The sequence below is a fragment of the Periplaneta americana genome, chromosome 1 (assembly GCF_040183065.1).
Source record: "Periplaneta americana isolate PAMFEO1 chromosome 1, P.americana_PAMFEO1_priV1, whole genome shotgun sequence".
Classification (NCBI taxonomy): domain Eukaryota; kingdom Metazoa; phylum Arthropoda; class Insecta; order Blattodea; family Blattidae; genus Periplaneta; species Periplaneta americana.
The window spans coordinates 202,451,616-202,465,133 of NC_091117.1; the positions used below are offsets into that span (position 1 = coordinate 202,451,616).

General features: G+C 37.7%; 1 protein-coding gene across 1 annotated transcript in view; it reads right to left on the minus strand.

The window, feature by feature from the left end:
- Nucleotides 1-753: 753 nt before the first annotated feature.
- The window catches only part of Rgk3 (Rad, Gem/Kir family member 3), a 401,124-nt gene continuing 388,359 nt past the window's right edge, over nt 754-13,518 (minus strand). Inside the window, exons 4-5 of the mRNA XM_069835772.1 lie at nt 7,333-7,522; nt 754-1,640 (exon numbers count right to left, since the gene is read on the minus strand). Of these exons, the coding sequence (XP_069691873.1) occupies nt 1,369-1,640; nt 7,333-7,522 (462 nt within the window). The 3' untranslated portion in view covers nt 754-1,368. The remainder of the gene's footprint in view (nt 1,641-7,332; nt 7,523-13,518) is intronic.

Here is a 13,518-nt window from a genome sequence, read left to right on the forward strand (position 1 = left end):
CAGAATGGGCCAAGTTTGCTTCACGTTATATAACAGTATGCAACATATGGTTGCATCACAGTCTAGTATATACAGTCACGAAGCTCAATATGTAGTAAATATGCATCCGTAGATAATTGCTAACCACTAGGATCGCTACTATCGCCTCATTACAGACAATGCGAAATAGTACCGGCACAGTCTATTGTTCCTAGGACCCTCACAACTCAAGCTTCGTGACTGTATATACTAGACTGTGGTTGGGAGTCACTTGCCGTTCTGCAACCACTTGCCTAATTTCTCATGGAATTACATTCCCGTACCCTTCCTGCTCCCCGGAGCTCACGGCTCCAGATGCCTACATATGGAGCATTTTGAAAGAATCAGTTTTCAAGACAGATGACTGACCCACAAATATTCCCGAATTACGCGAGAAGATGTCAGTTTTTGTGTCCTTACGGCAACTTTTGTTCATCAACATGTTCAATAATCTTCAGAAACATTATGAACAATGTGTGGCACGTGATGGTACACATATTGAATACTTGCTGTACCAACGCAATTAAATAACATTTCAGTGTCGTTTGTTTTGCCGTATATTATAGTAGCTTATTTTTCTCTGTCGTTTTTGGAAAGTTCTTTTGAATCTGTTGTGTGACATTTAAGTGATACGTTCAGTGTAAATTTGGAGACAGAATTGTGTGACATTTCTTAATTTTAAAATAAAGACATTAACATGAGGTTGAATGTCATGAATTTGTTTGTCAAGCAGTCTTATCCTGATAGAATTTATTGAACTAAAAATTCTTATCTATTACCGATATTTTATTTGTCCTTTTATACTGTGATAACCCTCAGGTTGAACTTATCGATGAAGTTTTAATTTTATGGTGAACATAATTTTTATATGTAGATACTTTCCATCCATTTGCAAACGAATAACAACTAAAGCAATTCTAGTTTAATGTTCGATTTTCACACAGTACGTTTGAATAACATTGGTTTTATAACAAAAATTGTTGGCATATGTTGGTCCTCTAGCACCTTTTTCAACTGAGGGCTAAATTACTTCCTCCTTGCTTACAGCTTATTGTCCGGTAATAGACGCATGTGATTTATTCAAGACGAGTATTTTCGGATAATTTGATTTGAGCGTAGAGAATGCTTGCTGTTGTTACGTACAGTATGCATAATTCCTTATTTCTATTTCACTAGACACATGGTATGAACCAGTTTTAATGTTCTGTTATCTATTTTGTTAATACCATTCCAGGCTTTTCTTGTTTCATATGGACATTGTAATAATTATTGAGTTTTTGTGTTCTTGTCTGCATCTCCAGACAGTCATTGTATAAAAGTCACTAGCACAAAATGTTTTCTCACTAGACACTACAGGACATGTAAGTTCTCACAGTTCTTGAACTTGGAGTCTTCTTTTCCAAACAACCATGTGAACATCTGGCGTGCCTTCATACTCGCACGCACAACACCTCGACTCTTGTACCAATGTGCCGAACCTTCCTTATCCGAGTGGTGTGCATGAACAAGCTTGAGACGAATCTGGTTTAGAATTCCTACCAGCAGTTCATCTACGTTGTGGCTAATTCCTACAGAGATCTCGATGAACTTGGCGCGATATGTACATGCCAGGCATTTTCCATCTGAAATCAACAATGAAATTACATAAGTTTTTGTAAAAACAGTGGGTAATTTGCAAATCAATTATCGATTATTCAGTGGGTAATTTCTTAGAAGACGGGCAAAATCCAACATGGCTGACGAAAAGTACCAAAACGTTCTGCCAACTACAGAGTGATTTATATAGAACTGACACATTTCTTTCTTTAATTATTCCGTTGGAAATTCATTCAACGACCCAATTTTAGCACCAAATTAAGCAGAATGTTCTGGAGTTTCGATTCGTTGTCACTAGATGCGCAGATGTTTATGTTTTATTCCTATTGTTGGCAGCACTGACCCAATTTTAGCACCAAATTAAGCAGAATGTTCTGGAGTTTCGATTCCTTGTCACTAGATGCGCAGATGTTTATGTTTTATTCCTATTGTTGGCAGCACTAGATGCGCAGATGTTTGTTTTATTCCTATTGTAGCTGTTTTCGACATTTTGTGTCAACGTGAAAATGCAGTACACATTAAATCAACGACTCTTCCTTGTGAAGCAATACTGGATTACGAATTCAATTACAGCTACTCAAAGGGCATACCAGAGAGAATTTGGTGTTCGCAATCCTCCCAAAAGAAACACAATACTGGGACTGGTAAACAAATTGGAAACAACTGGATCTCTGGTGAGTGAAAAGGGCAAGCATCGTTCATCTAGGCTTCCCACGGTTGTTGTTGACTTAAGAGCACGACTGGAGCAGTCACCCAAAAAATCATTAAGACGTTTGTCGCAGGAGACAGGATACACCTACTCAATGTGTCAGAGAGCCTAAAGCCATATAGGGTTACGGTTGTTCATCAGCTACAGGAACCAGATAAGGATAAAAGATTGAATTATGTCGCTGGTTTCAGACGTTCATTGTGAAAAATCCTGCCATATTGTCCATCACATTGTTCACAGATGAAGCATGGTGCCATTTATCCGGTTATGTGACGACCGAATAATTTCCAGGAACCTGTGGCCACCGAGATCTCCGGATTTGACAACGCCGGACTTCTTTCTATGGGGTTACTTAAAAGACAGGGTTTACGCCACACGTCCCCAGACATTGGACGATCTGAAGCACAACATCACACAGGAGATTCAAGCTATTGACAACAGAGTCTTCCAACGAGTGGCCAGTAACATGGAACGACGTGTTGAGTTGTGCCTTATGCAGGATGGAGGACATTTTCAACATTTGCTATAGAGGTGAATAATCTCCCAAAATTCCTCTACATTTTAGGTATAATAAGTTGTCGCTAGCACAATTCGTTTTGAAACAATTAATGAAAGAAATGTGTCAGTTCTATATAAATCACTCTGTATGAAGTTCAAATGTCACCAAACATCACAAAATCAAAGATGGAAAATCAAACATATATTCATATTTTTAAAGAAGAACAAGCCCTTCAAAAAATGAAAATATGTTTAATTTTTCATCTTTGATCTTTATGGTGTTTGGTGGCATTCGAACTTCATAGTTGGTAATACTTTTCTGGCAGTTTTCGTTCGCACTTTACCCTCACAAATCACTAAAACACAAAACAATAATTTATCACCTCATCAAACAAAATTCAATCCTCATTGACGTCTTCAATGACAACCACTTACTTCACTTCCATTATGACACAGGCTTCAAGGCAATCTAAACTTAAACCATGCAGCCAACAAAGAACTACACCAACACTTTGTCGTACAGTCAACTTCACATAACTAAACCATGTATTTACACTAAATGAAATTCTCTTTGAACTCTTATTATACCTTAACTTGTACGGAAAATTCAGTAAATAACCATAGGAACAGTTTTCTCCTCAACAATCGACACAATTCTTATTCACCAGCGAAAGAATAAACCAAAATCGACACAAAATTTAATATTCTGTTATATGTTCACACGTCTTTCACAGATATAATAAAATGACAAACTTTCAATAACCTTAGCCATCCGACACAATATAACACCACTCACGTCAACAAACCAAGAACAACTTACTGACGTCATTATCCATTCAAAATTAACGAAATTTCTAGAACAAATGATGACAACTACGACCAACGAAATCGAAGGAAAATCATAAAATGACAAACTTCCAATAGCTTTAGCCAGCAAAACAGTATAACACCACTGACGTCAAACAACCAAGAACAACTGACGACGTCATTACCCAATCAAAATTAACGAAAATTCTAGAACAAATGACAACTATAACCAATCAAATTGAAACAACATCACGGCGACACCTCGTATAAAAACCTAAAACTAACATATAAAAATCACTAAAAATCACTAACATTTAACTCTAAAGTAAAAAAAGTTGGTAATACTTATTACATCCAACCAGGTGCCCGTCTTCTATGAAATTACCAAACAGTGTTATGAAGACAACAGTTGAATAAATTGGTCGTATTTTAATGTACACTATCCACCAAAAAGTAATTGGGCACTGTTTCTTCCCCTTTAGAACCTCGTAGTACCACCTCTTGTTGCTATAACAGCAGCCACCCTGTCAGGCATGCTCTCCACTAGTTTGTGTAGGATATCCACTGGAATGCGTCGCCATTCCTCTTGCAACATGGCACTCAGTTGGACAATGGAAGTTGGCCCCATGTTTCGGCGGCTACTATGCAGTGGTATGCAGACAATAATATTCACCAGTTGGACTGGCCTGCACACAGTCCCGATCTCAATCCCATTGAGCATCTTTGGGACGAATTGGACCGGCGATTGAAGTCTCGGGAGATGCGGTCAACTTCCATTGTCTGAGTGTCATGTTGCAAGAGGAATGGCGACGCATTCCAGTGGATATCCTACACAAACTAGTGGAGAGCATGCCTGACAGGGTGGCTGCTGTTACAGCAACAAGAGATGGTACCACGAGGTTCTAAAGGGGCAAAGCAGTGCCCAATTACTTTTTGGTAGATAGTGTATAATTGATGGAGATATGGAAATTGTTACCTGTACATCTGCAATAGCCAACATCTTTTTTTATGCTTGTGGGATAAAATGAATGATCCTAAATGAATCGCTTGGAGCTGAAAGGCGTTAAGTCAGTGTTTGCAATTTTTCAGGAGAAAGAAAAAAACATTACATCGTGAAGAAAACCAAGTAAATTTATTGAATGTTTATGTTAAGCTGTAGTATAATTCCCTAGGCTATCCCATTCACAATGAAAATTAAACATAACCATAACATAAACACAGAAGTTTGCGGCCAGGTTTTCAAATGGGATCATTCACAATGATTCACATAAATACTGACATTAACATTGCCGTTAGACGTTAACATGAAAGTTTGCGAACTCCAAACTTTCATGCTTATGCTTACGTGATTTATAAACAGTACACAAGCGTGGAGCACTGAAGTATACGACAGAATATGAGGAAATGGCGTCGTTGTTATGTTTCCATGGTTACCAAGTATATTTGCGGTTATGTTTATGTTCCCATCATGAATGATGTGATTTTACCGTAACGTTTACATTCTTAAGTTAACGCTTACGTTGTGTTTAATTTTCATTGTGACGTGTTTTCAAATTAGAGTTCAACATTGTTTCTACTGCTCTCCACTCTGGAGAAGACTTAAAAAACTTTATTTGCTTATAGGTAGAAAGTATTCTGCTTTTAGGATAAAAGTTAAAGTTAGTTAAATTAAAAGCGTTGTCTAGTGTAAGAGCGTTCGCCTACGGGTGGGGCCAGGAAAGTGGCATGTACTGATACGCCGCTTTGTGCGCGCAGTTGTTGAGACACGCTGGACAATCAAGGTCGACAAGTTATCAGTTGTGAGCCAGATGTTGCAATGTTTTTACGTACAGTGCAGTTTCTTGACACAGTTACTTAAATATTCAGCGTGTGTGTAAAATTGTGAACAATGCGAAACGCAAAATTCACTCTTGAACAGAGAGTTTTTTATGTATGATTATGTGAAAACAGAGTCTTGTAGAGAGGTGGGTAGGCAATTTGAAGTGAAATATCCGGGTGCTCCAATTCCGGTAGAGAAACTGTTAGACGTCTTGTTAACAAATTAAGGATAACAGGGTCGATAAATGCTACAATTCCTAAGCGAAAACGAAGAGTATTGACGGAAGAAAAAAACTGATGAAATCAGAGCATCATTTACACGCTGTCCTAATAAATCTCTAAGACGTGTTTCACAGGAAGTTAGTGTTTCAAAAACATCAGTCTTTACTGCTGCTAAACTTCTAAAATTAAAACCCTACAGAGTGATTATCGTGCATGAATTACGGCCTAGAGACGATGAAAAACGAGTTCAGTTTTGTAATTGGATTTTAGAAAGTATTGTGGACGGTATTGTGGATCCTCATTTGATAATTTTTTCTCATGAGGCGTGATTTCATTTATGAGGTCATGTTTCACAGAACAATAGGTATTGGAGTACAGAGCATCCCCATTTAATTCATGAGGTTCCATTGCATGACGAAAAGATTGGCGTTTGGTGTGCTTTTACAGCGAAGCGAATTATTGGGCCCATTTTCTTTCAGGATACAGTAAATGCACAAAGATATCGCACTCTAATACTCGCGCCATTTTTCCAAATGCTATCAGATGATCAGAAACTCAATGGGTTTTTCCAACAAGATTCAGCAAAAGTCCATACAGCCCATGATTCCATGAACGCTATAAATGACGTTTTTGGAGAAAGGATTATTTCTCAGGACTTATGGCCGCCACGTTCCCCCGACCTTACAGCGTGCGATTTTTATTTGTGGGGAACTCTAAAAAATAATGTCTATAGGAACAATCCTCACAGCATAGATGAATTGAAGGCGAATATAACAAGAGAGATTAGGAAAATTACCGAAGACGAACTTAAGCCTGTTCAGACGGTGCTAGTTTCTGTGATGGATTCCAAGGTGGCTGCGCTGATGGCTGCCCTGCGTGCTCACTGGCTGGCTCCAGTGTTGGCTACGGTGATGGTAGTTGTTCACACGGAGCTGGCTCTTTTCACAGTTCAAATTGGAAAATCATCTGCTGTTTCATCTGTTGCCAACACTCATGGTCAAAAAGAAACTAAACCGTGAGTGGAAAACAACTAAAGTCCTACATTAACAGTAGTAAATGTCGCAATAAAGTAATTATGACAAAAGTGCAAAACAGCTAAAGTCCGATATTTAATTGTTTCTTAGAAACTAAAGAATATAGAAAAAAAGCAGGTTTAGTTGGAAAACAACGAACATGGCGACATGGTTTCAGTGGTAATATTATATGATCATCTTTGGATCCAGCCTGCAAACCATGACGAAAAATAGCAAGGAACCTACCCTCGAAATCCAGCAAGCTAGCCATCCACGGAGCCACCAGAGAGCATTACTTCCGGTAAGTGAGCAGCAGGCTACCCATCAGCGCAGCCACCTTGGAATCCATCACAGAAACACGCACCGTCTGAACCGGACTTTATTCGTGTGAATGATAATTTTATTAAAAGATCCCAGAAATGTGTGGATTCAGATGGACATCGCTTCCAACATCGCCTATAACAAGGTTAGTACTACGTAGAGAAATTCTCGTGTGCATGCTATTAGTATAGAAAGCGGAAGCTTACGGCTAGACGATTCCCGCAGGCAGGCCGCTTTCCTGGCCCCACCCGTAGGCGAACGCTCTGTATAAAGGTGGAATAAAATTCATAAATACTTATTTGTTGTGTTTTGGGTTGTGTCTGTTCTCACCTTGGGACGACACAGCGCGACTGCGCACAAGATCCACCTTGTTGCCCACCAAGATGGCCGGTCTGGAGCGCAGAAGTTCCCAGTCTTGCAGTCGAGCGAGCTCAGTCTCTGCCCTCTGGAAGCTTGCCTTGTCAATCACCGAATACATTACTACGAATGCATCTGGTGGATTCGATCTGTCCAGCTCCTCCTGAAATAATAGCAGTTTTGAATTTGTTAGTAATGTTACCTGCCAATCAAAAACTAAGTTTTGACATTATTTAAACAGCTTTCCCCAAACTAACATATGCATATTTGTGAAGTGATCGTCCATATGCTTATCTTCACCAAACTAATTTTTTAGGAGAGCAAAGAATAGTGAATGAGATGTAAATTTCACATTTTTAGCTTAAGGCATTAAGTACTGTACCTATACTGTTTTCGCTGTAAGAAAAATCCTAATGTAAACATAAGCACGTTGATGTCACACCCGTGATTGGCTCCCAGCCGAAACACTCACATGACGCAGGAAAATATAGTTCGTATTTGGAAACCATAATCTTGTATTATTTGAAAATAAAAAATTGAAGTCTAGTTGCTAAATACGATGAAACATATAACTTCACTCATATGTAAAACACCATGTCAAAGAAAAGCTACTTTTATATTTTGTTATGTACTATGAACGCGGATGAATACAAACAGTAATACCGAGGTAGTCTGTTCTTGTAACAAGCTGGCGTCACTTGAGCTCGTATAGCTTTTGCATCCTCAGTGTGTGTTTATTAAACATAGGAGTGGAAACCCTCTCAAAAGCGAAGAAAAACAAATAGTCTTAAATGTATATAATAAGTTAAGTGAGTTTTAATTGCCCAAGTAATTATAAATTAAATGTTTTCTAAGCAAACGAATGCATAGTAGTGAGGTTAGGCCTACTTGACGAGTAGCGGGAAATGTTTAACATGAAACAGAATGTACAATAGTAGGCGGGAATACGTACTGAGAATCTATGGCGCCAAACAGTGGCCAATGAAACCTCACTTCAGTCACGTGCTATTGTTTATATTAGGATTTTTCTTACAGCGAAAAGATTATAGTAAGGTTTATCTTGTCTCAGTAGCAATAAAACCAAGTCCCTTCAAATGAGGGTGGAGATTATAGGAGGGTTGTAAATTTTCAGGATTCCTTTCAAAACCTTGTTATTGTACAGGCTACCGGAAGTTTCTTGAAAGACAAGCTCAGTGACGGAACTACACAGTACGAAGAGAGATATTTTGTTATTTTATTTTGCGCTACAGGATGTATCAACTATACTAAAAGCCAGGTTATGAACCGACGAAACAGGAAGTAGTTGGATTGGCGAGAGGAAAGTGCGGGTTAGAGGGGTAGCCTGTGCAGTGATGACACGATGAGTGTGGGGGGTGGAGGGGAGAACGAGAACGGAGCTTTTCATTGGACCTCGCGTGAAAATGTCGTCTGCTAACGAAAATCTGGCAACGGAATCACGGAGACAGTGTAGCCAGTTCATTTGCAGTACCACGTGCATTACGAGTCGCATTTCTTACCAGCGTCATTAGCTCGTGCTTTCTTAAAAACAGTAATTTTAATTACTAATATTGTGGATAGTATTATCGAGAACTATATACAGTAGTTATTTTAAACATATCGGTGACAAACGCTGAACACGCTTTGAATCTCGCCCCACTATGTGGCAACAGAGCTCAGAAAGAGACCAACAGAACTTTGCTTCCGGTTTAGTCGGTTCATAACCTGGCTTTTAGTATAGTCCCTTCCGCCACTGGACGGATGGACGGCATCACTCCACTCCCCCATCGCCATAACAATACAGACGAAGTAAGACATATCTCCTTTCTCTCTCTTTTCACATTGAGACAAGATTCATCACACAGCCTTTACCTACATGTCTTTTCTATAACTTCCAATAGGTTTTAGTTCAGTACTGTTTAAACCGAGTGAGTTGGCTCATGCGTATCGCATGGGACTCGCATTCCAGAGGTCCGTGGTTCGATTCCCGGACCGACCAACCTGGTGGCTACAGGCGGGTTAGCACGTCGGCCATATTGGGAATAAATTTGAATAAGGAACAAAAAAAAGTTTCCTTCCCAGGCAGGATTCGAACCACGAAAGTCTTAGTTACCAGTCTATCGTGCTCTGGAGTGAACAAGGCTCTGAAATCAGCTACAAGGGTCGGTCCGGTTTTATTTTTGCCACTACTGTACACGTGAACTTGATTAGCTCTCACACAGCGAACCATTTTGAAGTAGCCTTGAGTTGTGATAAAGTTATATGTGTTAACATTTATGCGTAATATCGTTGTTACATCACTGAAATAGTTGTGGACATCGCAACATTATGTTGGTCTATGGCGAGTCCTCAGCCTCACTTCATTTCACCCCCTTTGGTTTGATTACCTGGTTGGGTTTTTACCGAGGTTTTCCCCAACCATAAGGCAAATGTCGGGTAATCTTTTGGCGAATCCTCGGGCCTCACTTCATCTCATTACATCTCGCCAAAATATTGTAAAAAAATTATAGAAAATTGTAGAAAATTATAAAATAGTAAAACTGCAAAAATTGTAAACATTTGTAAAAATTGTAATTGTAATATTGTAAAGTCCCGCGCCGTGGCGTCGCGGTTTAAGGTATCACGCCTAGGACTCGCGTTACGGAATGCGAGCTGGTTCGAGTCCTCATGGGGGAAGAAATTTTCTCATGAAATTTCGGCTAGTGCATGGGACCGGTGCCCACCCAGCATCGTGATGTACTTGGGGAGCTACGATAGGTAGCGAAATCCGGTTGCGAATACCAGCTATAACGGCTGGGGGGATCATCGTGCTAACCACACGATACCTCCATTCTGGTTGGATGATCATTCACCTCTGCTTCGGCATGTGGGCGTGAGGCCAGCAGCCGGCTGGTCGGTCTAGGCCCTTCACGGGCTGTAGCGCCACGGATTATTATATAATATTGTAAAATTTTGACTTGTTCCACATCTTAAAGCTTCATTGCTCATGTAACATCTATGGAATATAATAAATGAAACGAAAAAAAAAAATGTGAACAAATAATTCTCTGGAAAGAGACTTCGTACAATAGCTGCCCAGCATTTGATTCAGTATTTCTTCTGCCAATAACAGTGATCCGACTTGACACTTTTTAGAGAACATGACATAAAAGATAGCGAGTAGGTGACGTAATTATAAATTTGAGATTCTTGAGCACGCCACGCAACTGACTCAGAATCGCGAAGTTAACATGTAGGCTACTTTGTGATAAACTTTCCGAATTTGGAGTCTTGTATTCTGAGGTTCCAGCGATAAGCTCTAATTAAAATCAGCATACGCTACATTAATTTGTGGTTGCACGCAAGCGTGTACAATGAAGGCAAGAAAATTATAATACAGCTTGGTACCCTATACTCGAGATCTATCAGCAACAAAACGTAAAAAGGCTGTAAGAAATATAGCTGAAACTCAAGTTAAAGTGAACGTACTATTTGTGACACGTTTATCTCGTTAAGTAGGGGAGAAGTGGGTACAGTGAGACAGGGAGAACAGTGAGACATTTTTTATTAGATGGTAAATTTTGATGTTGAAATGTTTGTAACAGTGGAGTTGTATGTTGCATGAGTAAAGTAACAGTATTTTCATACTCGATTTGATTCTAGTTATAAAGGTAAGTGATGAAAAAATAATTCGTAATTTTTCACTCTAGAAGTAAAATTTTGGCTTGTGTTTAATGAAGGTTATATTGGATATACAAATGAAATAGAAATATTAATGTTTTGTTACCTAATAGGCTACTATGGTATTTGACGTTATGTTTGGCAAAGTTTCGTCTTTCTTGTTTTAATTTTGAAGTGATGGCGCCATTTTTAAACGAACTATGTGTAAAGGGAACAGTGAGACATGCCATTGAAGAGTACACTGAGACGTCTCACTGTTCCCATTTACCAATGATTTGCAAAAATAAACTGTAACTATATTATATTTACCGGTAACTAACACTAAAAATGAACAACTAGTAACCAATTTAGGAACTACAGCTTAAAATAATGTTTACATTACATTTTAATGGTTTCTTAAATAAAAAATTATTCACAAAATTTAAGAAAATATTAAAAAATAACAAAGAATTAAATTAAATTCTTATAATTATAAGCTTTGTTGTCACCAAAAATTCATTTTATTTTTTTCACAAAAGTTTGAAAAGTCATGGAAAATTCACTTTTCCAAATGTTCCAGATGTTTCAATGGTTTCGAAGTCAGACAACAAAATGATTCTAAATAAGTCTACAGAACATGAAAAGATAAAGAGACAGCAAGCTTTCTTTTCTTTTGAAATAAATGTAAATCATTACAATGTCTGTTAATAGACACTGTGGTGTCTCACTGTACCCTCCTGAATGGGAACAGTGAGACATTTGCATTTTTTTTTTACAAATACGCATTGTATATTATGTCCTTTATCTATTAACATTTCCGTTTATGTATTATTGTACTCCATGTTTTAATGTATATTTCTATTGCACTTGATTTTAAAAATACTTGAAATTTCACTTGCATACACGTGTCTTAATATTTTGTGTCTCACTTTACCCACTACTCCCCTACTACACATTTAGTTGACAAAACTGCAATTTAAAGTGCAAATTTCTTATATGAATATTGTCTACATCAATATTTATGCACATCTTTCCTCTTCACAATTGACAGACAGTCTATATATTTACATTAAGGCCGGGTGCATACAGAAGCAGACGCAACACGGCGAGAGACTACGCGAAGCGACGTTTTACTTTATGTGTCTTACAACGCCTCAAGACAGTTTAACACTGTGTGCTCGCGACAACTGATTTGCTGACTATGGGATTGTAAAAGAAGGTGGTGTTTGTGAACCCTTTCCCTATAAATCAGATCCTTCAAGCTGAACTGCAAATCTATAGATATTTTTTTCTGTTGAAAGGTGTGTAGCAAAATTCCTATCCATTGGCAATTTATAATACTTTACTTCATTTACTTTTGGCTTTTAAGGAACCCGGAGGTTCATTGCTGCCCTCACATAAGCCCGCCATTGGTCCCTATCCTGAGCAAGATTAATACACTCCTTACCATCATATCCCACCTCCCTCAAATCCATTTTAATAGTATCCTCCCATCTACGTCTTGGCCTTCCCAAAGGTCTTTTTCCCTCCAGTCTCTCAACTAACGCTCTATATGCATTTCTGGATTCGCCCATACGTGCTACATGCCCTGCATGAAGAATAAAATGCGTGCAGTTCTGCGTTGTGTAACTTTCTCCATTCTCCTGTAACTTGTAATTAGTAGTACACTGAGTAGGCTCTGAGGATGGTGTCGAATAGCACAGAAACAGCTGTAAGCTGCACATGCTTACATAATTAACACGAGTAAGATTGCCATTTAATCAATTATTTATATTCAAGTGTTAAAAGTAGTGTACGAAAGATTCAACAAAGAAAACATTAACTGATTTTGTAAATCGTAATTTAGTGTAATCTTTTAAAATAGAGACTCATTATTTTGTTGGATAGAAATATTAACTGATTTTAAGTAAATCGTAATTTAGTGTAGGCCCTAATGTTTTAAAATACTTATTATTTTTGGATATAAAATATTAACTGATTTTTTAAATCGTAATTTAGTGTAATCTTTTAAAATAGAGACTCATTATTTTTGGATAGAAAATATTAACTGATTTTCTAAATCGTAAATTGTATAGACTCATTATTTTTGGATAGCAAATATTAACTGATTTTGTAAATCGTAATTTAGTGTAATCTTTTAAAATAGAGACTCATTATTTTTGGATATAAAATATTAACTGATTTTATAAATCGTAATTTAGTCTAATCTTTTAAAATAGAGACAATATTTTTGGATAGCAAATATTAACTGATTTTGTAAATCGCAATTTAGTACAATCTTTTAAAATAGAGACTCATTATTTTGGATAGAAAATATTAACGAAGAAATAGTACTAGATTACAAATAGAAAGAAAGATTTTAGGCTGTTCAAACTCATTTTTCTGCACAATAAATAGAAAAGTAGGAACATTTATGGTACACACTGTCATTCAATATAGAAACGAAATTTCGACTATTAGAGAAAGCATAAAATAAATAATAAATTGATCGCATTGGAAATGGATTAAATGAATAGAGAAGGC